Source organism: Sceloporus occidentalis, unplaced genomic scaffold (genome assembly GCF_023333645.1).
Source record: "Sceloporus occidentalis isolate IW3139 unplaced genomic scaffold, rSceOcc1.0.p SCAF_1, whole genome shotgun sequence".
In the NCBI taxonomy this organism is placed as follows: Eukaryota; Metazoa; Chordata; class Lepidosauria; order Squamata; family Phrynosomatidae; genus Sceloporus; species Sceloporus occidentalis.
The window spans coordinates 93,331,397-93,355,196 of NW_028316981.1; the positions used below are offsets into that span (position 1 = coordinate 93,331,397).

At 39.9% G+C, this 23,800-nt stretch overlaps 2 protein-coding genes across 6 annotated transcripts in view; one reads left to right on the forward strand and one right to left on the reverse strand.

Annotated features, from left to right (window-relative positions):
* PHYKPL (5-phosphohydroxy-L-lysine phospho-lyase) lies at window positions 1-22,469 on the forward strand. Of its 4 annotated transcripts, XM_089529368.1 has the most exons (14): window positions 74-163; window positions 2,965-3,110; window positions 5,919-6,037; window positions 8,077-8,236; window positions 9,519-9,593; window positions 10,831-10,918; window positions 11,011-11,127; window positions 11,911-11,993; window positions 13,244-13,469; window positions 13,934-14,088; window positions 14,528-14,617; window positions 15,389-15,519; window positions 16,873-16,934; window positions 17,122-21,176. In XM_089529368.1, the coding sequence occupies exons 2-13, from the start codon at window positions 3,031-3,033 to the stop codon at window positions 16,893-16,895; spliced, it is 1,347 nt and encodes a 448-aa protein (XP_089385494.1). In that variant the 5' UTR covers window positions 74-163; window positions 2,965-3,030; the 3' UTR covers window positions 16,896-16,934; window positions 17,122-21,176. The 4 variants fall into 4 exon arrangements, with proteins under 4 accessions (XP_089385474.1, XP_089385464.1, XP_089385494.1 ...); XM_089529348.1 differs by lacking the exons at window positions 2,965-3,110; window positions 17,122-21,176 and adding an exon at window positions 22,318-22,469 and having other exon boundaries at window positions 1-163; XM_089529338.1 differs by lacking the exon at window positions 2,965-3,110 and having other exon boundaries at window positions 1-163.
* LOC149321828 (heterogeneous nuclear ribonucleoprotein A/B-like) overlaps window positions 20,033-23,800 on the reverse strand; it is a 10,539-nt gene continuing 6,771 nt past the window's right edge. The window contains exons 6-8 of one of the 2 annotated variants that reach the window (XM_089529381.1): window positions 20,954-21,041; window positions 20,744-20,860; window positions 20,033-20,666 (exon numbers count right to left, since the gene is read on the reverse strand). In XM_089529381.1, the coding sequence (XP_089385507.1) occupies window positions 20,599-20,666; window positions 20,744-20,860; window positions 20,954-21,041 (273 nt within the window). In that variant the 3' untranslated portion in view covers window positions 20,033-20,598. The remainder of the gene's footprint in view (window positions 20,667-20,743; window positions 20,861-20,953; window positions 21,042-23,800) is intronic. The other variant, XM_089529390.1, reaches the window with a different exon arrangement.

Consider the following 23,800-nt stretch of genomic DNA (forward strand, 5'->3'; position numbering starts at 1 on the left):
GCAGTTAAAAGAGGAAGAGCAGCACTGGAAGGGTGTAGTGCGGTAATCTCCCGGGCCTCGGCCTCCCTTCCAGGCAGGGCGCCATGAGGAGGCGGCGGGGGAGCGGACTAGTGGGGCCCCGCAGCCGCCAGGAGACGCTGGCCCTGAGGCAGGAGCTGGTCGGGTAGGCACTAGGCGGGCCAGTGGAGGGGAGGCCGAGGGGAAAGAGGCTCTGGGCCCTCGGGTAATGGCCGCCTTGCCTCTGACTGGCTGCCTGACCAGCAGCTCCTTCTTGGTGATACTTTGGACTTCAGCTCCCAGAAGCCTCTGCCACGTTGGCCAATAGCGTGGGATTCTGGGAGTGGAAGTCCAAAGTCCCTTAAACAGCACAGTTTGGGGACCACTGATGTAGAGCGATCTGGTAGTAGCAGCTTTGAGGCTAACTGAAAAAATCGGCAGCAGGAGCTGCCCTAGACTTCAGTCCACTTCCTCAGATGCTTTTGGTGGAGTGGAAGCCAGACAGGCATATTATATTATATGCCATTGGTATGTGAGGATGTCATCCTCTTGAGGCTGAGACAGTGAGGCTCGCCCAGTGGGTTTCCCTGGCTGAGCAGGGACTCCAACCCTAGTCCCCAGAGTCTCGATAGGCTGCATCCGCATTGCAGAAATAATCCACTTTCAGACCACTTTAACTGCCTTGGCAGTTTATTTTTATGCTTTATTATTACACTTTAATAAACTGCATTACACCTTGTTAAAACAGTTAAGTGTAATAATAAACTGTAAAAGTTTATTATTACACTTTAACAGTAGTTTATTGTGAAACCAGAAGGCTAAATGTCTCACAAAACAACAGTTCCCAGGGAATCCTGGGATTCCAAAATGTCCTCCTTTTTGAGCATGACTAAGATGCATGGATTTTCCTTTGCATTAGTGTTTTTAGCTTTTATTTGGGCCTGTCCTCAGTTTTTCTTGAAGGCCCACCATTTTGCAGGGCCTTGACCTCCTTTGCAGTGAGGGCATCTGGTCACCCTGTGTGGGATCCAAAGCAAATCACAGCATAGGATGCATCTACACTGGAGAAATAATGCAGAGTGACATCACTTTGGCTGCTGTGGCTCCATCCTCCAGAACCCTGCTCTTTCTAGTTTTGTGGGACACCAGCACTCTTGCTAAAGACCTTGTAAAACTACAAACCCCAGGATTCCCCAAGATGGAGCTGCAGCACTTAAAGTGGTGCCAAACCAAATTATTTCTAGAGAGATACCCATGCCTTACTAATACTGCTCCCTCTCCCCATCCAGTCTAATTTTAAAAATATCTGTTTTAAAAATATTGCCTCCTTGCATGTCTCACTATGGAGCATTACTACAGCAAGATAGAGGTCAAGAAAAAAAATGTAAGTTGAAAATGACTTGAAGGCACACAACAACAACAACAACAAAGTAATGCTAAACGGGAACTCCTCCACAAGTATACCAGCCAACTTGCTCCAATTCTCATTATCCTAAATCCTATTGTTAATTCTAACTAGATTAGGCCCTTTGAATCAGTGGGATTGACCTATGTATTGCCTCATCATCATTCAACCATTGATTGAATATGTGCACTCTAGTTGGGGCCAATGTGGAGTAGTGGTTTGAGTGTTGAGCTAGGACTCTGGGAGACCAAGATTCCAGTCACCACTTAGCCATGAAAACCCACTGAGTGACCTTGGGCAAGTCACACACTCTCAGCCACTCAGGAAAGCAAAGGCAAAGCCCCTCAGAATAAATCTTGCCAAAAATATCCTATAATAAATTTAGCTTAAGATCACCATAAGTCAGAAGTGATTTGAAGGCACACAACATGCTGTTAGCCAGTTATAGGTAACTGTTGAGAAGTCTTTCAGAAATGTCAGAAGCAGATACATGTCACAAACATAACCAAGTTGAACAAACGTAGCCATTAAAGACGTATTATATGAGAATTTCCACCTTTTACTTTAATCTTTCTTTCAGATGTGGCCCCCCAGATGTTGTTGAACTGCTGCTCCCAGCATGACCAATGGTGAAGAATGCAAAATGCAGTTCAGCAGCATCTGTAGATCTATTATAATGACAAGTGTCTGTTCTCCAGTTTCTTCCAGCCCTTTGTTAACTGGCACCTTTTGCATGCCAACATGTCCTCTGCCACCATTTTAAATAAGGAAATGTAGGGCCTGAACAAACAGGCCAAAATAAAGCTGCTTCAGGTCACTTGGGAGGTTTAAATGATGCATGTTTCCCAAGAGGTCGGAAGCCTCTCCAAAGCCACACTCCAGTCCTAAGTACTGGAGCACAGCTTTGGTGCAGCTTCTGGTCTCTTCAGATGTGTATGTCATTTAAACAGCATACCTCCAATGTGACCCAAAGCAGCTTTATTTTGGCCTGTCTGTTCAGGCCCATAGGCTTACCTGCGAATTCGGTTTCTTTGGTTCCAGAACCAATAGTCTTCAATTCTGGGAAAACAGCTCCTTTGAATATCCATCTCACTATACTCAGAGCCTGAAAAATTCCTACAGCTCAGCTGCATGCATGTTTTAGCTAACACTACACAGCTGGAACCCATAGGTAAATTCAATAAATTCAGTCTACTCTAATCAGGACTAATAACAGGATTTAGGACCAGGTGCCCAGTGTTAAGAAAGTAATTACTAGTTTTGCTGAAAATTAAGACTATAAGAACAAATTCAGTAAGACCTGAAATATTAGAGTCCATTACTGGTACGTTAGATGATCCCCAGTAAACTGTTCATCAATGGGTGGATAGAAAATACCATAGTTTAGAATCACTCAGAAGAGGAACTCACAAGTAAGGTGAGATGCAAGACTCTTCAATGGCCCTGGAGACAAAGCAGTCTTTAATTTTGTATAGATAAGTTGTCTCCAGGTTCAGTTTCTGTCCTTCTGCTTACCTGGTCCATTCTAGATCAGTTTCTAGCCTTATGATCACTTTTGCCAGATGAACAGGGGAGTGCAACCCTGTTGACTCTCTCTGACTGGTCAGCTACTTTTGAAGAAATCCACCATGCCATCTTTTTTCATACCACCTTGTGAATGCTGGGCTTGGAGGCAGTGTTATGGTGGCTCCATTCATTTTTGGAGTGGGTGAATAGTGTTGGGAGGGTCCTTCTATCCTTTGGTTGTTAGCCATTGGGGTGCCCCAGGATTCCAGGGTATTGTTTCCTTTGCTTGTTACCTATATGAAACCGTTCAGAGAAGTAATCTGTACATTTAGGCTGTAGTATGCCAGCATGTTGTAGTGGTTGGAGTATTGGACTAGGACTCTAGGAGACTATGGTTTGAATCCTTGCTCAGCCATGGAAACCCAGTGGGTGACCCTGGGCAAGTTGCAGTCTCTCCACCTCGGAGGAAGGCAACAATAAACTCCTTCCAAGCAAAGCTTGCCAAGAAAACATCATGATAGGGTCACTTTAGGATTGCAATAAACCAGAAGGTACATAGCTGTGTCTCTCATTTCCATCAATTGATCCTAGGAAGGCAGTAGAAACTTTATAAAGAGGTATCTAGAGGTGGATTTGAGCACCAAAACTGAAATTTTTTTACAAGATGAAAATATTGTTGACTGGAGTGGGAAAACATTTGATCTGGGTTGAGGTTTGTAACATGTTTCAGGAAAGAATTGCATTTCCCTTTCAATATGTATTCTGAAGATAATCCAGAACCCAGTTTTATCTAGTTGCGGGTGGCTAGGGAGGGCCTTTTTATCAGCTTAGACTGCCTTGCCACCTGTGAAGTAGATTCATCTTCATGCAGTTTCGTACACATGCACAACTCATGCACAGATGAAATCACTCACAGGGATATCTTTAAAAGCTGTGAGCCAAAGGCAAATGTTACAGCCTTCTTGGTCTTGCTGAACTGAGGAGCGTAAGTGGGAACCCATGGAAGAAGGAAGGAATATGTGAAAAATTCATAAAAGGAAGTTTATCTGGGGCAAAATCCAGTCACCAAAAGGAAGAACAAGATACTTTGACCATATGGGAAGCAACTTTGCAATGGTTGCCCCTTTGTTTCTGCATTTAATTTGAAGTGCAATTACTAACCTTTACAATCCTGAAGAGTGTGAGAGCACCTGCAACAGGCCTGGGGTACTACTGGCCCAGACTATCCTCAGGCCTCACACCCGTCAGCTTGATGCAACTGTTCATATTTTGCTGTCCCTGGCAGCATTTGTACTTGTCAGAGTAAAAAGGTGGAGGTTTTTTAAAAAAACAGGGTGATAAAAAGAGGAAGAGCTGGGTTGGGGGAGTCAATTAAACCGCTGGCTTTCCCATCAATACTGTGCTTTGTTTGTTTGCTTGTAGATTAACCTCAAAGGAATATAGCCTTCAAGGTGAAAACATTCCTCCACTCTTTGCTGCAAGGGCTCTACATCTAACATCTGAATCCCTGCCTTTTAACAGATCAGACTGGCAGGTATTAGATCTGTGATAGCTCCACACTTGTGAAATTGTTTAGCTCCCTCTCTTAAAAACCTTCATAGTTTAAGCAGATGATACACTTTTTCACTGCACCAAACTCTTAATTTTACATTTTATTTTACTGCTGGCTCTATATAAGTTTTTATCTACTAGTTTCCCCATTTTTATTGTAAGCTTCTTTGTGACCCCTTATCCTAAAAGGGAAGGGAGAAATAATAATGGCTTTTAAAAAGTGGGGAGGGAAAGATTGCAGAATTGATGCTACGAATCTTGACAACAGGTCTGTGCAGCTGTGTACTTGCAATTTAGGTAAATCAAAACTGGGGAGGGCACATTTAGTGTATTCATAATCCTCATGTATGTACTACCTTATGGATCTTCATGCAATTTGGCTTTGTCACCTTTCCCGTTCCTGGAAATACTGTGTTTAGACAAACATGCCTTTAGAATTCTTTGCAGTGAACAGATAGATATCCACCAAGGCAGCCAGATGCATAAGGACATCAGGAGCAGGACTTGCATGCATACCTGTAGTCCCAGTTTTGGTTTACTTGCAAGCAAGCCTCTGCATATACAGTGGGTCCTTGTCATCCACTGCCATCCATACAATGCGACGCCAAAGGAGCGCTGTATAGCCATGGCAATGTGGATATGGTGCCCTTTCCAGGGTGCAAAAAGAGCCGCTTTTTGCAGCTCCTTTTCATGCCCTGGAAAGGCCAGATCAGGGCCGCAGCATGAGATTGCCACAGCCCCAATCCAGCTAGGAAAGGGGCAACTGGAGGCTGTCCTTTAGGGACTGTATGTACAGTGCCTTAGAATATTTTCAAGCAGTAGATGGTTGAATCTGTGGATATGAAGGACTACCTTATGCATCCTTCCTAAACCCTGTCCACTGCTGTGTAGGCTGGGCATTCTGCAGGCTGAGGGACTGGCCTCATTTTGACATTTTACAAATGCCTCTGATATATAAATAAGGACATGCTCTCTCAGAATTGAAATCCACTAGAGAAATACTCCCAATCCTGTTTACCAATTAATACCATACAAACATTAACAACAGAAGTCCAGCAGCAGTTCTGCAGTACCTTAGGAAGAAGTGAGATAGAAAAAGAACTAGGAAATCTCCCTGTGTGTGCCATGTAACTTGATTTTGTGCTGTCAAGATGTCACACTCAAGCAGATAGAAGAAGAAATATCATTAGGTCTTTAAACAACATTTCCTCTTTTAGATCTTCCTCAGAAAATAGGCTTCCCTATTTATTGCAGCAAGCATGATACAAGGTATAGCTCATCTCACAGATATTTCCCACAGGATTCATTTAGAGGAGTAGTGATTAGATGCGAAATCATTAATATGTTCATTTTATATCAGCATTCTCTTTGTGCTCCAAGTCTAAAAATACTAAAATCCAAAAGATAAGCAAGCAATTTTGGAGGGTGTCTTACTTATTGTTTCACTCTTCTTCCTCAGATCCTCCTGCAAGCTTTTTTTCCCAGATGACCCGGTGAAGATTGTACGGGCAAAGAATCAATATATGTATGATGAAGATGGAAACAAGTACCTTGACTGTATCAACAATGTTGCTCATGGCAAGTATTAAACTGCATTCTTGTTAATTATTTCGTTCAGGCCCAGGTTACATGTTATGTGCTATGTTAATGTAATGGTTCATTTTGAATAGAAAAGTGATGCTCCTGCTGATTGCAATCTGAATTGAAAAAATGGCAGGGTCTTAAATGAATGTGGTTTGCATGCGCTATGCTATGTATCCCCAATACCATCATGGGCAGCTTTGTATGTGGCAGATATGTGTTTGGCCTTGATAAGAGAACTTGTATATATCCATTGGACCTCAGCCCTGCAACATCACAGCAAGCAATGTTAGTACAGTGGCTTTAAAAGAGAATAAGGAAGAATTAGGAGCCAGTGTAGTGAAGTGGTTTGAGGGTTAAACTACGACCCTGGAGAGCAGGGTTCGATTCCTGGCTCAGACATGGAAATCCACTGGGTGACCTTGTATGAGTCAGATTTTAACCCTAAAAACACCTACCTTATGGTTGCTGTAAATTGGAAATGACTTGAAGGTGTACAACACAAAAGGGGGGAAAGGCTGCATCTTACTTTGGAGCCACACTGGCACAGAAAGGTGGTGAGAAGGCTATTGGGCTTCGGTATAGCTTTTGTGCCAGTACAGTCGGCCCTTCTTATACACGGATTTTTTATACACGGATTTAAGCATACACGGTTTGAAAATGTTCCAAAAAAGTATAAATTTACCTTGATGTTCCATTTTTTATTAGGGACACCATTTTGCTATGTCATTATACTTAATGGGACTTGAGCATACACGGATTTTGTTATACACGGGGGATCTTGGAACCAAACCCCAGCGTATAACAAGGATCCACTGTATATGATTTTGCACATGTCAAGGTTCCTACACCCTAAATTGATCCTGCCCCTAGTGTGGGGTTGGTGTAGCCCAGTGAGGTGACTCATGGTGTCACCTCCCACCAGTGACCACCTCCTCCTCCCATTTCACACCATAGAGACTCCTTAGTCATGCTTTTTTTTGCACTAACATTACTCATCAGTCATCATTCCCATATACCAATGAATGTCATGCTAACTGTTGTGACTTACAGAACTAGCAAAATTAAAAGTATACATTCAGATTACAATATCATATGCACCTCAATGTACTTACATATACATAGTGAAGATTTTGTTAAAATGTGATGTCCTGAAAAAAGTTTAAAAAATTAATTTTTTTAGAAATTAAAAAAAAAATTAAAAAAAATTCTGGGGCCTCTCCTTTCTCCTCCCACCGAGCTTCACCCCACTCTCACAATCTCTTAGAGCATTTTAAAGGGAAGCACACAGATGCCAAAGGTAGGTGTTTCAGGAGCAGTGGTATCACCCTCCCTTTATGGTGTCACCTGGTACAATTCGCACCTCGCTTCTCTACCTGCCCCTCTGCTTTTGCTGGGTGGGGTTTGTAGTGAAGCGTACTTCTGCCATCAGAAAGTTTTGGAATACTTACTAATATGACCAGATGTTAATAGCAGTCCAGTGGCATGAAAGAGTGAATAGATTTTGTATTAGCTTTCAGTCTGGGGGAAAATATGAAGGCTGGGAACAAACTGGGGGAGTGAATTTTCCTCTACTGCTAAGCTCCTTGCACAGTTGTCATAGCTAATTTGGGGTGGATGGATCACATTTGTGCACTTTGATTTTCTTTGTTTGCTTCAGCACTATAACACTTGGGAGGTTCATCTCACATTGTTCAGTGAAATAGTTAACAACAGCCCAAGCTCCTCATATTGCCAGCAATGGGGAATTTCAATTTCGATCAGGGATAGTCTGGGTACCATTGACAGTGAGGGGATGCTGGACCACACCAGTGAAAGGACTACAATGCTAAGGACTAAATTTACCCCCAATAAAAGTTAAAGCAGTAATGTATGTCAGTGTTTAGCATGAAAAAAAAATCTTTGGGAAGTCTAGAACTACACCCAGTTCTGGAACAGAACAGAGAGATGTATAAAAGAAAGGTTCGGGAACTATGGACATATAAATGGACATAAAAATGAGCTTCATTTCACCATCCAACCTATTTATTTTTCAGTGGGACACTGCCATCCAGAGGTGGTCAGAGCAGCACATCAACAAAATCTGATGCTAAATACAAACTCTCGATATCTTCATGATAACATAGTGGATTATGCACAAAAACTTTCTATGACATTGCCTGAAAAGCTCTGCATTTTCTATTTTTTGAATTCAGGGTAAGTCTGCTCTGCGTTCATTTATTATGAAGTAAACCATCTCTTGAGTGTTCCCTGCCTAAGAAAACCCATGTCAACAGACAACTTGAAGGCACAACACATACGTACTCACACAGAAATATCCAGTGACACTCACCAATTTCCCTTCTCACTAAGTACATGCAGGATCAACTCCTTAGCAAACAAACTTTAAATTAAATGGAAATTTATTTGGATTTCATTACTCTTCTTCCATATCTTGTTTGTAAATCAGGTAGAGTATAATTTGTTCTCTCTAATAAACTGCATTTTATATTATTTTCCCACCTTTGCTTTCATTGGGTCTTGGCATTTACTTGTACTTCAATATCTGTGTATCTAATGAAAATGAATACATAGAGGTCAGAATCTTCTTGGGGCATTATGCAAGTCTAAGGATTCATTATGCTAGCATAGTATTAAGGAAAAGTAGAGAGTCCGTGTTAACAGAACTGAAAAACTGTCAGCTCCCAAGCAGACTATTTTTCCAATACCTGGCTTTTCAGTGGTTCACGTCAGCCAGAATGTTCTGGAAAGGCTAGTTTGGAAAATCCTGGGCCATAGAATTTGCTGAAACAGGTTGCTGATGAACTGGGAGCTTTCCTACCAAATGAGAACTTCCTCAACCTTCCCTTGCCACTGTTCTGCCTACAGGTTTCTTTACCCCAGAATCCATGCCACTGCCATCTCAAGCTGGCATGGTTACACTAGTGGAATGGACCAACAGGGTCTCAATTCTATTTCCCACCTTCACAGAAAAACTAAGGCCTGTTACAGACTGCCAAAATAAATCTGCTTCGGGTCTCTTTGGAGGTATGCTGTTTAAATGATGCATGCATCCTAAGAATCTGGAAGCTGCACCAAAGCTGCACTCCAGTGCTTAGGAATGGAGTGTGGCTTTGGCGCGACCTCCGGACTCTTAGGACCCACACATCATTTAAATAGCATACCTCCAAAGAGACCCGAAGCAGCTTTATTTTGGCAGTCTGTAACAGGCCTAAATTCAGCTTGCTCTATCGTCAAGAGTGAAAATCTCATTCATAAGTAAGAACAACAAAACACTAAGCAGATGGATAAGATGGGTGAAAACTGTAATGCTTACTGTGTTTCTTTTTTATGTGTGTCCTTGTTTTGTTATGTGAAATGTACATCTGAAGTCTGATTGCTTAGTTTTGTAAACTGTAGATACAAAACAGTAAAGCAACAGTGATGACAACTTGCCTGAATATGTACAGTGAGAAAGCTGCAGAACTTTCAATTTTAGATCAGAAGCCAACGATCTTGCTCTGAGGTTAGCACGGCAGTACACAAAGCATGAAGACATTATTGTTGTTGAACAGTAAGTAGATAAATGTTCTAAACTTCTAAAGAAAAAGTTAAAATCTTCAGTATAATGATATTTTATACTATACAGGAACTTTAGTTAACTAGCACTTGGGGTTTCTTAATGCCATTTCATCTAAATGTTATATAATCCTTATTCCAAGAATCTGATAGCTAGGAATATACAGGTCAGGCCTAGACCTTCCTGTTGTTGTTGCTGCTGCTGCTGTCTTCATCATGGTCATCCCTTTTCCCCATCTGTAACTCAAGGCACCTTAGTAAAGTTAAAAAGCAATTAAACTGTCAAAAAATTTGAAACCACTTAAAACAAATAAAGGCCAGCACATGCCATACAAGGCCTGCTTCCCCTGGAAAATGCATTCTTAAAGTACTGCTGGAATAAAGATTTCACCTGCTTGCAGAAAGGTAGTAGGGAGGTTGCCAATCTAGTATATCTGGGGAATTCCAAAGTGGGAGCAGCCACTGAGAAGGCCCTCTTTGTTCCCACTGGATGTACCTGTGAGGAAGGTTGGTCAGAGATGGGCCTCCCCAGCAAAACTCAAAGCATGGGAAGGTTCATAAGGGAGAGTACAGTCCTTCAAATCATCTAGAACTGAACAGTATATGGCTTTACAGGTCATAGCCAACACTTTGAATTGTGCCCAAAAAGAGGCAGTCATGGAGCTACAAAGGAGTTGTGTACTCCCTGTAGCCGGCCCCAGTAAACAATTTGGCTGCAACTTATCTGGTTCCTTCAAACCATTTTGTGGATCCTTCAGTCCTGTGTTGTTGCTTTTAACTATTAGCGCTACATAGAGAACCTTTTAGGAACTTAAACAACACTCAGCTTATGAAATTGCCTATGATTCATTGATTCTTAGCTAAACTAGGATTTACAATCATACAACTAGTGTTTTGAGGAAACAGATGTTATGACACTAGCTTCCTTAAATAATGGGATAACAGTTGAAAGACTATGCAAAGTACTTATTCCAGAGCAAATGTTTGCTGGAGTCTGCATGCTATAACATCTATACTAGATGTTATACTAGACCAGTATTTCCCAACTTTGATCCACCAGATGTTTTGGACTTCCAACTCCCAGAGGCCATATCCAGTTTGGCCAACTATCAAAAATTCAGGGAACTGAAGTCCAAAACTTTTAGAGGACCAAAGTTTGGAAATGACTGTACTAGTCTAATAGTATGGAATTGACTTCACACATCTGATTATTTTTTTTATTTTGTTTTAAGTGCTTATCATGGACATTTGACATCTTTGATTGACATAAGTCCATATAAATTCAGAAACCTGGGAGGCCAAAAGGAATGGGTCCATGTGGTATGCATAAAAAAGTGTTAGCCTTTTTAAAAAATTATTTAATTCACCTAAACCCAGGTGGTCTAGATAGTAGTTGTACTTTCTTTGGGCAGGCTCCTCTTCCTGACACATACCGAGGATTATATAGAGAAGACCATAAAGATCCAGCCTTGGCATATGCTAACGAAGTGAAAAAAATAATTGACCAAGCACATGAAAATGGCAGAAAGGTAAAATGAAGGCACCACATGGGATACCGCTGTTTTTCATATGGCTGCATTTGGATGATTAATTATTTCTGATCCTTCATAGAAGCAATTACACAGTGGTTAGTATACTTGGACTATGACAGTGTTTAGTATAGTGAAATAGTACCCATTAAAGTATGAAAATCCACTGGATGATCTTTAGCTAATGTCTCAGAATTGACCAAAGTTTGGAAACAACTGTACTAGTCTAATACAGGATTGTAAATAAGGATGCAGTGTGAGAAGGAGCTGGGTACATCACATTGAGCTCACTGAAGGAAAGGCAGGATATAAATGTAACTAATAGTTTAAATGACCTATCAATGGAGTTCACCCTCCATATCATTTGCAAGCTTCAGTGTAGAGATCCAGGTTTATGTTAACATTAACTTGTGTTTCCTGTCACATCCTTTGGATGTGACAGGAAACCCTGACTCAGCACCAGTTAATATACCAGCCATGGCATTCATCCCCTTCTTCATATACCATGGTTTCTGAAACTATGGCCAACATAACTCTTATGTCACAATTGAAACCCCTTTTCATATCTATTCCCAGTTTAGTCTGCCCCAAAACACTTTTTGTTAACAAGGTGGGTGGGTACAGGTTCTTTTTGTGTAGCAGCAAAGACAAGCAACCTGCTACTGCACAGAAGCAATTCTGTATAAGGAGCATTGACCAGAGCCTTTGACCAAAATAATGAAAACACAGTTCTAAATATTTGACATATGTATTTCTTGCTACCTTTGCTATTACTATCTGTAGTTTGCTGCATTTTTTATGGAATCTTTACCAAGTGTTGCTGGACAAATCATCCCACCTGTTGGTTACTTCCAGAAAGCTGCAGAGTAAGTATTTCTACTTACCTTTCATCTCTCATTTCCCCCCATTTAATTTAAACTGGGTTTTTTTTTTGGGGGGGGGGCAGACAGTATTTCAAAAATACAACAGACTGCTGGGATACCTTCCATGAGATCCAGCCAAAAATTTAAATTCCACTTATGGCAATAAGAATTAAGTGCATCTCGCTTGCAAGCTCTGTGTTAGAATCCTGGTGTATTCTACCAGATATATAGTGGTTGTGGATAATGGGGGCTAGGGTAGGCTTAGCTTGGCTTGTAGAGGGAAAGCTGGGTTGTAACTGTTAGCTCCAGGTGGTGCTTATCGGGTGGCCTTGAAGGCCTGGTTCTCAGAGGTTTGGAATGCAGTCTCTAGGTTGGGGAGATGAGCTACGGAGGGGGGAATTGTGGTGGATGGGAACCAGGGAGGAATGGGGGGGTTTTGCTAGCTCGGGCTTTTGCTGTAGGGAGGAGTAGTTTGCTAAGGGGGATTTGTGCATTGGGTTGGTTGGGAGGGGTCAGTCTCAGCTAAGAAGCTGGGTGATGAGGAATGTCCGATTCTGGAACTAACAATAAAGTACAGTTGATTTCACCATTAAGCTGACTGGTTGATTGTCCGGGATTCTGGTCCCGCACTCTGACAGTCTGTGACTTGTAAATATTATAACTTGCTTTTGAGGAATTATGCTGATTACTGCTGCTGGTCAGAGATTTGTAGTGGGGTATTTTAGTTGAGTTTTATGTGTCTCACTTCAAATTTGAGTACGTTAACATCTACAATCATCAACCTATAACATTCCTACATGAGTTTTTTTTAAAAACAACCACTAAATTATCATTGAGAAATATGATCTAGCATCCTGTTCAACAACTGTAATGTTAACAAATTGTAATTTAACTTTTACGGCCACTGCACCATCACAACAACTTAAAGTCTCCCAAACACTGCCCATTTCAGCTGTGCTGCCCCCCAACAAGGCCATTTCCAAGTTCCCAGAGTGGGATTGAGGGAAGCAATTTTGTGTCCAGCCCTCTTCCACCAGCTGATTGCATTGCCCCACTTGCTCTCCAGCAATTCAGAAATAGCTGTGTTGGGGAGCTACACAGCTTAAGAGGGTAAGTTTTAGGGGACAACTTTGGGAGACATAGGCATGTCTCCAAAGGCACATCTCCTAAGGCAGGACCTCAACCAAGAGTTTATTAACTGATCAGACTGGTCTGCATTTCTGTATAACTCTGATTTTCACTGTCTTTAACAGGCACATACACAAGGCAGGTGGTGTATTCATTGCTGATGAAATTCAAGTTGGCTTTGGCAGGGTGGGGAAAAGTTTTTGGGCATTTCAGCTTCAAGGAGAGGATTTTACTCCTGATATAGTTACTATGGGAAAACCAATTGGTAATGGACATCCTGTTGCTTGCGTAGCAACAACGAAAGAAATTGCAGAGGCCTTTTCAGCAACAGGAGTAGAATATTTTAACACAGTAAGTATAATTCTCCCTTTTGAATTAGAAGTTGTTAATTTTGTTGGGTGGAATTTATATAATGTTTTCTGTGCAATTACAAGTTGAGTATCCCTTACCTGAAAGTCCAAAATGTTCCAAAAATGCAAAACATTTTTCATGGCTGGTTGAAATGCTGACACCTTTGCTTTCTGACAGTTCAATATATGCAAACAGTTTCATACACAAAATTTAAAATATTGCATAAAATCATCTGCAGGCTATATGTACTATATGTTTATAAATGAATCTTATGTTAGATATCTCAAGCATATGCAAATATTTCAAAATCGAAAGAAATCCAAAACAGTTCTGGTCCTAAGGATTTTGGATAAGGCATACTCAACCTGTACATTCAATTCAGATTAAAAACGATACATGGTTCTAATGCAGTTATGTATAAAACTTTATCTCTCTGTCTTGTGGTTCTTCCCCACTGGTTTTAGTTTGGGGGAAATCCTGTGTCCTGTGCAATAGGAATAACAGTCTTGGAAATTATTGAGAATGAAGAGCTTCAGGCCCATGCTCTTCAAGTGGGCAGCTGCCTCATGGAACTACTCTATCAACTAAAAGCAAAACATCCTCTCATTGGTGATGTCAGGTATTTATTTCTTAACAGCCTAGTCTTATTTAACTAAAAATGTTATCTATTATTGGCCTGTTACAGACTGCCAAAATAAAGCTGCTTCGGGTCTCTTTGGAGGTATGCTGTTTAAATGATGCATGGGTCCTAAGAATCCAGAAGCTGCACCAAAGCTGCACTCCAGTGCTTAGGAATAGAGTGTGGCTTTGGCACGACCTCCGGACTCTTAGGACCCATGCATCATTTAAATAGCATACCTCCAAAGAGACCTGAAGCAGCTTTATTGTGGCAGTCTGTAACAGGCCATTCATTCCTTTCCTATTGTCGCTTGCTATACTCTTCCCTCCGCCCAAATGGTATTTAAAAATGAAAAGCCACTTTATTCATCAGAATTTTATTTTGCAGATTTATTATTTGCTGTTTAATGGGCTCACTACTTTTTTCTTGTTCATAAAAGAGGTGTTGGCTTATTTATTGGAGTAGATTTGGTACGAGACCAAAACAAAAGATCACCTGCTACTACAGAAGCAGAGTTCATCATAACAAGGTATGTTAATCCATTTTTAATTTCACACTCCACAAATAATAATCTTAGACTCCTTTTAATGTAGAATCTTGTGGCACCTTTGAGATTGACTGAAAGAAAGAATTTGGCAACATGAGCTTTCCTAGACTTCCTCAGATGCATTTGGAGCTAAATGTATCTGAGGAAGTAGATTTAAGTCTAGGAAAGCTTCATGCTGCCAAATTATCTGTGGGCAATCCCTATGAAACCTCCCTACGAAGTGTAAGCAGATAGGATGGAGGAAGGCAGGAATCTTTCCAGTCACCACAGCTACATGTTCAAATACAATTTTTTAAAAAAATTAACATTGGCTGCTGTAATTTCAGCCGACTGGCTCCCAAGCGAGCATGACAAAAAGTTTCTGTATCTTTTCCTCAGCAGTGGAGGACACCAAGGTTCTCTTTACTAGGTAATTTACAAAGGCATGTTTTGGAAATTTCTGGAGCATTTGGGTTCCTGGAGGTGTCAGACCAGGCAGGGTGGACTTAACTATGACAAAGTTGACACATACTATTAAGCAGAAAAATACTATATGTTGAAAGGTGAGTGCCGCCATAATTGGACCAGTCTTATTCTTGACAGAAAAGCCTCTTGCTGGCCAGAGCTCTGTGATCTCACATTGGCAAGAAGGCATTACTAGCTTGCAGATACGTTTTTGGTCAGCCTGTGTTATAATTAACTTGTTACTTCATCTAACAATTTTATCCCCTCCCCCCCCCCCCCCCCGGGTTATCTTTGTTTTTAAAAATCTAGATTGAAGGAAGAATTCATTATGCTGAGTACAGATGGTCCTGGCAGAAATGTACTGAAATTCAAACCACCACTTTGTTTCAATACAAAAGATGCAAAGCTAGTTGTCGATAAACTTGATCAGATATTAACAGGTAAGAAAGCATGGTTAGAATGGTTGATGTGCAAAAACTGTAAAGGCCAAGGATTGGGTAGCTGGATGTGCATTGATGTTTAGTCAGCTTATCCCTACCTATATACACTAAGGACCACTTGGGACCTATTTCAGCTGTGCAAATGGCATACAGTCCATCTCATGAACAGTATTGCCAACAAGCCTCGAACATATTCTTCAGAATGTTTTACCAAAATCCCTGGCATTTCCCAATATTTACCAAAATATTCAGTCAAAATCCCCAGAAAGAAATTAATTAAATTCCCCAGATTCTGGGGAATTCCCCGGAGATTGGCAATGCTGCTCATGAATTACCTACCTTGAAAAACATTGGGGGGGGGGGGAGTTGGGGAGATCAATTCCTATTTCCTATAGATACTTATATTAAAAGAAGGAGACTAGGCTAGAAGCTGTTTCCCTGCATTGTCAGTTTGTATACAGAATGTGGGTTTGAGATGTATCTGCTTTAACAGACTATGTATCAATGCTGCACAGTTGTAGCGGTTTAATGTCATTTTGATCTCATGGCTGTGCCATAAGCAAGGATTCCAGATATTGGGAGATTGGTGAAATACTTAAAATTCTTTGCTAGGCGGCTCTTGTGTTGTAATATAGAGGAGCACACTATACTTATGTGTACCTTACCAAACTACAAATACCAGGATTCCATAGGAAAGAGATGTGGCCATTAAAAAATTATTCGTCCCCATTCCATATAATTATTGTGGATCATAGACAGCTGAATGGGGAATGCACCATATCAGGAACAGTTACATTTTATTTATTTCAAAAAGAATGCAAATAACCGGACACTACAAGCAAGGGACAAGATCACACAATTCTGATCACACATAAGTAGCTTAATAAAAGTCTAAGCGAAGACAAGGCCCAGTTAACACAAGCCACTTTTGAAGCCACTTTTGATACAGTGCTACCTCGGGTTACGAAATTAATTCGTTCCGCAGCGCCGTTCGTAACCCGATACATTTTGCAACCCGAAAAGGCTTTCCGTTAGCGCTGGAAAGCCGCTAGCCGCGCTTCGCATTTAAATTTTGCGCCGAAATGAATTTCGTAACCCGAAAAATCTTTCGTTACCCGGAACAGTTTTTTCCAATCTAACTTTTTCGTACCCCGGAAATTTCGTAACGCGATCAATTCGTATCCCGGGGTACCACTGTATTGCAGAACAACATGTGCTCCAGTGGAGAGGGGAAGGGTGTGAGGAACACAACAAAGTTTTAAGAATGCCTTCAGAAAATTTACTAAGATTTTCATTGCTGTTGCCCTAAGTACATGGGAATTCACAATCTAATTTCTGGCTAATCTTCTGCAGAATTAGAGAAAGGAGACGCTTAGAGAACATCATTTCCAGTACTCCAAAGGATAAATTTTCAGGTAAAATGATAAGAACAGAGTCAAATGCTCCATGAAGGAAATCATTTAATTCATTAACCTGAATAATGGCAACGTACCCAATTATATAGCAACAATACAAGCTACAACAGCATGTCACTAAAAGAAATTAAAATTAATAATTTGTCTAGAATGTGGATATTTAATTCTTTCATTCCATCTCTTACAGGTCACAAACGAGGCGCTGAATTGTAATATATTTCTTTAATACTTAATTTTAAAATGTAATAGCCTGCAACTATTCAGTCTATTTTTATTGTAATACAGATGGTATAGAAGTATGCAGCTCTGCTCTACACTTCTTCTCTGCAATGCTTCATAGAATGTAGAAAAAAGCAAACAATATCCAGAAAATATAAGTTGTCACATTTGTACTTTCCTGTTACATCACTCCTAATTTCTCCTTGTATTACATAATTGCCACCCTTCAGTCTTACATGCATGTTTTCTTCTATTCTAAAAGTAATTTAACAATGAGATAAAAATCTATTTGACATCTAAATATCAGCATGTGAAATATACAGCAACTTGTGGAATCTTCTATGTTGTAAAGCACAGCATCTCTGATTAGTTTTGTTTGCCAAAAAGAAAATGAAATTCCCACTACCAGTGATGGTAGATGATAGATCAAATCCATTTGTCAATAAAAGTTCCAGCTTTCCCACATTTTCTTTCTCGCTGATTTGTCTCACCCCACCCACACACCCCAGTGCTCATTATTTTTCACTTTCAGGTTCCTTCTCTTCTCCCTCTGCCAAACTACCAGGAAAAAGTAATTTCTTTCTCCTCTTGAAAAATGTCTGAAAAATTTTGGCATCGCAAAGAGTAGCAGTAAATTGTCATAGAGGGCCTGTGAAGAAATAAGTTCCTCATGCCGTAGACACTAGGGGCACCAGATCCCTTGTGTCTAGATTTATTACTTAACTCAAATTTGTTAATCCAACTATGCCTAATCATGCTTACCTAGGTTTTACTGTATTTTAAGCTAGGTTGGAGCCAGGGAAATAAACAAAACCCTCATTATTACAGATTCATGATCAAAGGGAGCTATTCATGCTTACCTTTAAACAGCTAACTGACTTGGTATTCATCAAAAGTTTAATAAAATGGCAAGTACTCTAAAAAGCCATTTTCAAAAACCACACCCCCTCAAACTTCCCATGCCTGTGTATCTGCAAATCTTACTTGGTACACCTTCACTAAAGGTAGGTAATTTTGCCTTGTCTTTGTATCAGCAGGACAATTATATGATACTTCCTAGTGCTACCCAAATAGAATTTTATTTCTGTATGATTGCAGTTCTGTATTTTCTAGCCACATTGGAACCTTGGTATTTCCTGGGGCTTGGTTCCAGGACCCCATGTGAATTCCAAAACCTGTGGATGCTCAAATCCAGTTATATAAAGTGGTGTACAGCAATGATGTCCCTAATACAAAATGGCAAAATCAAAGATTGTTTTTTAGAATTACTTTTTTAAATATTTTCAAGCCATGGATGGTTGAAAACACAGATACAGAGGGCTGACTGTATTGGGAGGGGAACATTTTTCAGCAATTCCTTTTAATTTGCACTAAAATGCATTGTTCAGATACTGTAATAGAAACTGTGGCTAAAATGTGTTTTTTTCCTATAGAGGTAAAAGTGTGCTGCTGTACAAATGACGGGCAATAAACCTGCCTGATTTATCACTACACATGATAAAATGAAGCCTTTCAACAGGCAAAAGTTAGCATCAACAGCAACTGAGAAATTGTTCTTTGCATGGACTACACAATTAAGTGTCAGAAAAACTAAACTACAGTTTTAATTTTCAAGCCCTGTTTATTGCAACAACTGACATGCTTTGACAGGCAAACGGTAGTCTATAAAATAGTGAGAAAGCAATTTAACTGGAGCCAAATTACATCCACTAGCTGTGAATTTAAATAGTTCTATTTTAGGCCAACAACCTGAATGATTATACAATGAAAATAAAACTAGCGTAGATCATAATATGGCTTGCCACTTATCCCCTTGAGTAAGAGAGAGCCCCCATCTTAACCATGGCTAGCATATACTTTTTAACAATTAGTATTAACCAGAATTTGAACCCAGTGTTAAAACAAGTCGGCATTAAATATGACAAAGGGGAATAATTTGTACACCTGAGAAAGATGCACACAAGGGCATAACCTGGCCAGTCCTCATTCCCTTAACTATGATTACACAACAAGCTCCATTACTATGTACAGCAGTCCCATGTCAGATAAATCATTTGTCTGCATTCAATACTGCAGATTTATAATGTTCTTGAAGCAGCTCAGCACATACAGTAAACAAGGATAAAAATCTCCCTCCCTTTGAAGTCAGAACCACTAACTATTTGCTTTAAAAATTTAATAGCATGACTACAAAAATGCTCATAATAACTAACTTTGCAGTAGATATAAGAGTGAAATAATCTGGAAACAAAAGTAGTACTGAAACTTAAAAACTTTTTAGTCAACTTTAATATTAACCTAGTAGTATTAGCATTAAATGTTTACGTTTTAAGCAATACTAAAATACATAACGGCACAAATTCAGTTGGGATGATACTGCTGTAGTCAGCAAATTATTCTCTTAAATCCAAGGCTGGCTTCTGATATTATGCGTACAGAATCTATATAAAGAGTCTGGAGTTTTTTTAATATATGGTACTCAGCATGTTTCCACATTTCTAGTAACAATCAAACTGAACTTGTATATACAAAAAAAAAAAAGATTTTAATCTGGAAACCTGTCTAACATTGCCTCCTGTGTATGAATACAACCTTAAACCCTATGATAGCTTGTGTCCAGTTTTACAAATTGATTCCTGTGACCCTAAATCCTATCAAGCCAATCATTTAAATACATGCTTTGGCCGAAAGCTTCAACATGTTTTATTTTTCCCCCCCAGCTTTGTAAGACTTTGAACCTTTAACAGTTTAACCAATCTTTGCTGGTTAGTCATCAACTGTAAGGTTAGTACATGTACCTGTCACTAGCATTTCCATTGAAATTCTAGGACTTCTTTCCCCTGCTCTGTAACAGATAGCTGGAATAATGGCACAGGATACTGGATTATGCTTTTTTATTCAAAAGCTAGAATAGCATCAATATCCATGTCATGGTGAATCAGAACACATGTAAAATACCTTACAATACATTAGATTCCAAAAAGGTACCAAAAAGTACAGTAAAATTAACACTTCCATTAAAGGAAATGTATGACACAAAACCAATACAAAATAAAAAGGTGGAAAGTGACACTGGTTCCCTAAGATGCATCTTATTCTGTACAACTGGAATAACGTAGTTCACTCTAAGAGGCAATCCCTAGATGCAGAGCTGCAGCTTTAAGCAGACTCTCAAAATCAGTTTCAATTTAACCTATCAATAAAATCATTAAATCTTCAGCAAGGCTGAAATTTGCACACCACACTGTCTAGACATCTATTATCTGCAAATATTAAAGAAAGACATTTCCAGAGAGCTCTTCAGATACACATAACAAGCCATAGAAATGTATTGTAAAGTTAATTTTGGTACATAATTGTAATGTCCATCTACAGCACTGAGTACAAAACCGATGCAGTAGTTTTCTCCATTAGAGCATGCCACTGCATACCTGAATACCTTTGATCAATATGGCTTGTAGTTATTCTGATGACCACGTCTTGGAGCCTTCCCATAATTTGAACCGCCTTGACCTATGAATAAGAGATCAAATGCATTAAACTGCTATTTAGTTATGCTTGCATATACCCAATACAGTTTTTTTACTTACTGTAATCACAGCCCGGTCCATATCCAAAATACCCATATCCTGAATAATCATAGCCTCCATAGCCATAACCCTGGTTCCAGTAATTGTCATAACCTTGATTCCAATTTTGACTTTGAGCTATAGAAAGGAAAACCATCCACAAAATCCCATTTTAGTACAGACATATGTTTTAGAATGTGTCCATTCTAAAATAGTACATGCAATACGTACCTCTTCTTCCACCTCTTCCTCGGCCACCCCCAGAACCAAACTGTTGCTGCTGATATACTTCTTTTGGCTGTGCTACCTTTATCTCACACTGAAAGACAACATTGTATATTAAGAACGTTCAGTTTAGACATTTATGATACCACAGCAATAGTTCAATTAAAGAGCTTAATCTTCATTTTGTGTTATGAATGCAAATTTTGCAAATAAAAAAAGATGCAAATAAGTTTTTGTTGAAATCTCTACTTGCCCCAGAACATTTAGCAATGTACCAGAAGTTTAAAAAGCAATGGCTCACCAATATATCTTCAAAAGAATTGTTTGATTAGAATGAATCATGATTTAAAACTAATACCAGCCTTAGCTAGAGTAAAGTACTTCAGCAAAGTAAAGTATGTTCATCCTAAAGTATGCACCTCCAAAATACAGTCTGCCCTCCTTATAGGCGGGCTTGCCTTCTGCGGCTTTGAGCTCACACAGAAGAGAAGCCCAGGCAGAAATAATGGGGTGCGTACTCATGCCGCCACCCCGTGCGTTGCCGCAAGCACACACCCCATTATTTCCTATGGGGCTTGAGCATATGCTCTTTTCCCTATACGCTGGGGGGGGAATGTATCCCCCGCATATGGAGAGGGCAGACTGTACAAGTTTGTACTACATATTGCAAGCTGCACTACCGTCTGCGTATAGGTCTATATCTGGCATATCAACCAAGGAATTAGAACACATAGAAACACCCCATTTTGGAATATATATATTAAAAATCCATCGAGGTTTTTTCACCTATTTGAATAAATTTTAATGTGGTTATCCAATCATGCTGATCAACGATTCTAAAGGTTCTAAGTCATCAATAATCTGCCACTAACTTAAAAAAAAAAATACAGTTCTAAAATAGTATTCACCTAGTTGTTAAAGTGCCTCCCCTTATATCAACCTTCCATTTCAGTGGTTTTGAACATTCTGCACCTCCATTAACTGAGGTGGTGTTCTGTAAATATTTGCTATAGCAAAACCTACCTGGAATCATTAACTTCACTTACGTTGGAATGGCCTGCCGGAAGAGATTTGCCAATTATCCTCATTGGAGGCTTTTAAAAAAGCGACAAAAACCTTTCTCTTCCGGCAGGCCTTCCCCGAGTGGAAACTGCCCAGAACCGATTCTACCCGTCCTCCTTACTGTATCTCCTCGTCATTCGCGGATTGTAGAATAACTTTGTAGCGTAGTATTGTTATATATTTTAATCATGTTTTATGTTAAATTTATAATTTGGGAGGGAGGATTTTATTGTTCTTATATTGTGTACCGTATAAACTCTTGTTACTCGCCTAGATAAATATTTTATTTTATTATTATGTCTCCCCAGAGATTGATGGGAGTGCAACTCCCAGATGCCCTAGTCAGTAGTGAAGAATACCACAGGTTGAAATCAAACAACATCAGGAAGACTACATTTTGTTCACTTCATATTACATGTTCTTATATTTTCTGTTAAAGACTTACTTCTAATATTAAAAATGAATTTTTAAGATTTTTAATCCTGATCTCTCTTCCCCCTGCTCCATAAAAATCTATCTAGAGGACAAAGATCACTCCAAAAAGATGAGGACCAGGCTGTGAGGCTTGTTCAAAATAATCTAGTAGACTTTTTATGGTCAGAGCTCCACTCACTTCCACCTCACACTAAATAGCCCCAATATGTCCCATCCACACATTGTGCTCTTCTAATGAAACTACCCAGAAATGGGGGAGGGCTGGGGTATGCTTTAAAATTCACCAATATTTGGATAGAACTAACTTCTAGTGCTAACTAATCATATACTCTGTGTGTATGTGTATAAGTATGTACCTTAAAGTACCTGTCAATTTATGGTGACCCTTTGAATTTCACGGGTTTCTTAGGCCAGGAATACAGAGGTGGTTTTGCTAGTTCCTTCCTCTGAAATATAGCCCATAGCACCTGGTATTCATTGACAATGTCCCATCCAAATACTGGCCATGGCTGACCCCGCTTCCAAGGTCAGACATGATCTGGTGCCTTTAGGCCTATGGTCTAGCAAATTAGTATTCTTACAATACAAAAAATGTCCAGTTTAGCATGAAAAGAACATCACTTAAATAACCCTGTGCTCTTCTGTGTCTTTCTGCCCTATAAACCCAGCTTTAATGACTCATTTCCAATTTTACAAAGCTAGGTACTTAGCTTTGAAGCCAGCATCCAGTTGCTAATGGGCATGAGTGACTTAGTATTACACTGCATAGCTATTTTTTGGACTTCACAAAAGGCAACCAGCAACAACTCTCACATCCACAGTCAAGGACTACTGTTCATGCTCTGTTTTCCCAAGGTACTGAATGGGTATTGTAGTATTCCTGGACTCATTCTGCCTACTCTTGAGCACTTAGGGAGAAAGAAGCAACTTTATTCTGGGGAGGTGGAGTTACTGGATGCACCTGATAATGCAGCCTCCACTACTACCTCATTCTCTGCCAGTGCAACATTGGATATTGGCATGAAAATGAGAAGCCGTGGTCTACAACAGTGCTCTTCAAAGTGGTGGTCTGTCGACTGGCACTGGTCCTTAAGCTATTGGTTGCCAATCTGTGGAAATTTCCAGGAAAGGAAAGCTGTAATCTATGCGCACAAATATGGTACAAATCCCTGGCATATTGGGAAAGAAGCCCTGTCAATCCCCCACAGACAGATTGAAAGTATTGATTTACACAAACGCTTCAGACAACTATATATACTCCTAGTTGAAGTCCTTACTATGGACATAATGGCATTTGTTACAGGTGAGACAAGTGGTGGATAATTAACAAGCTGAGGGTTCATTCATGTTAACATC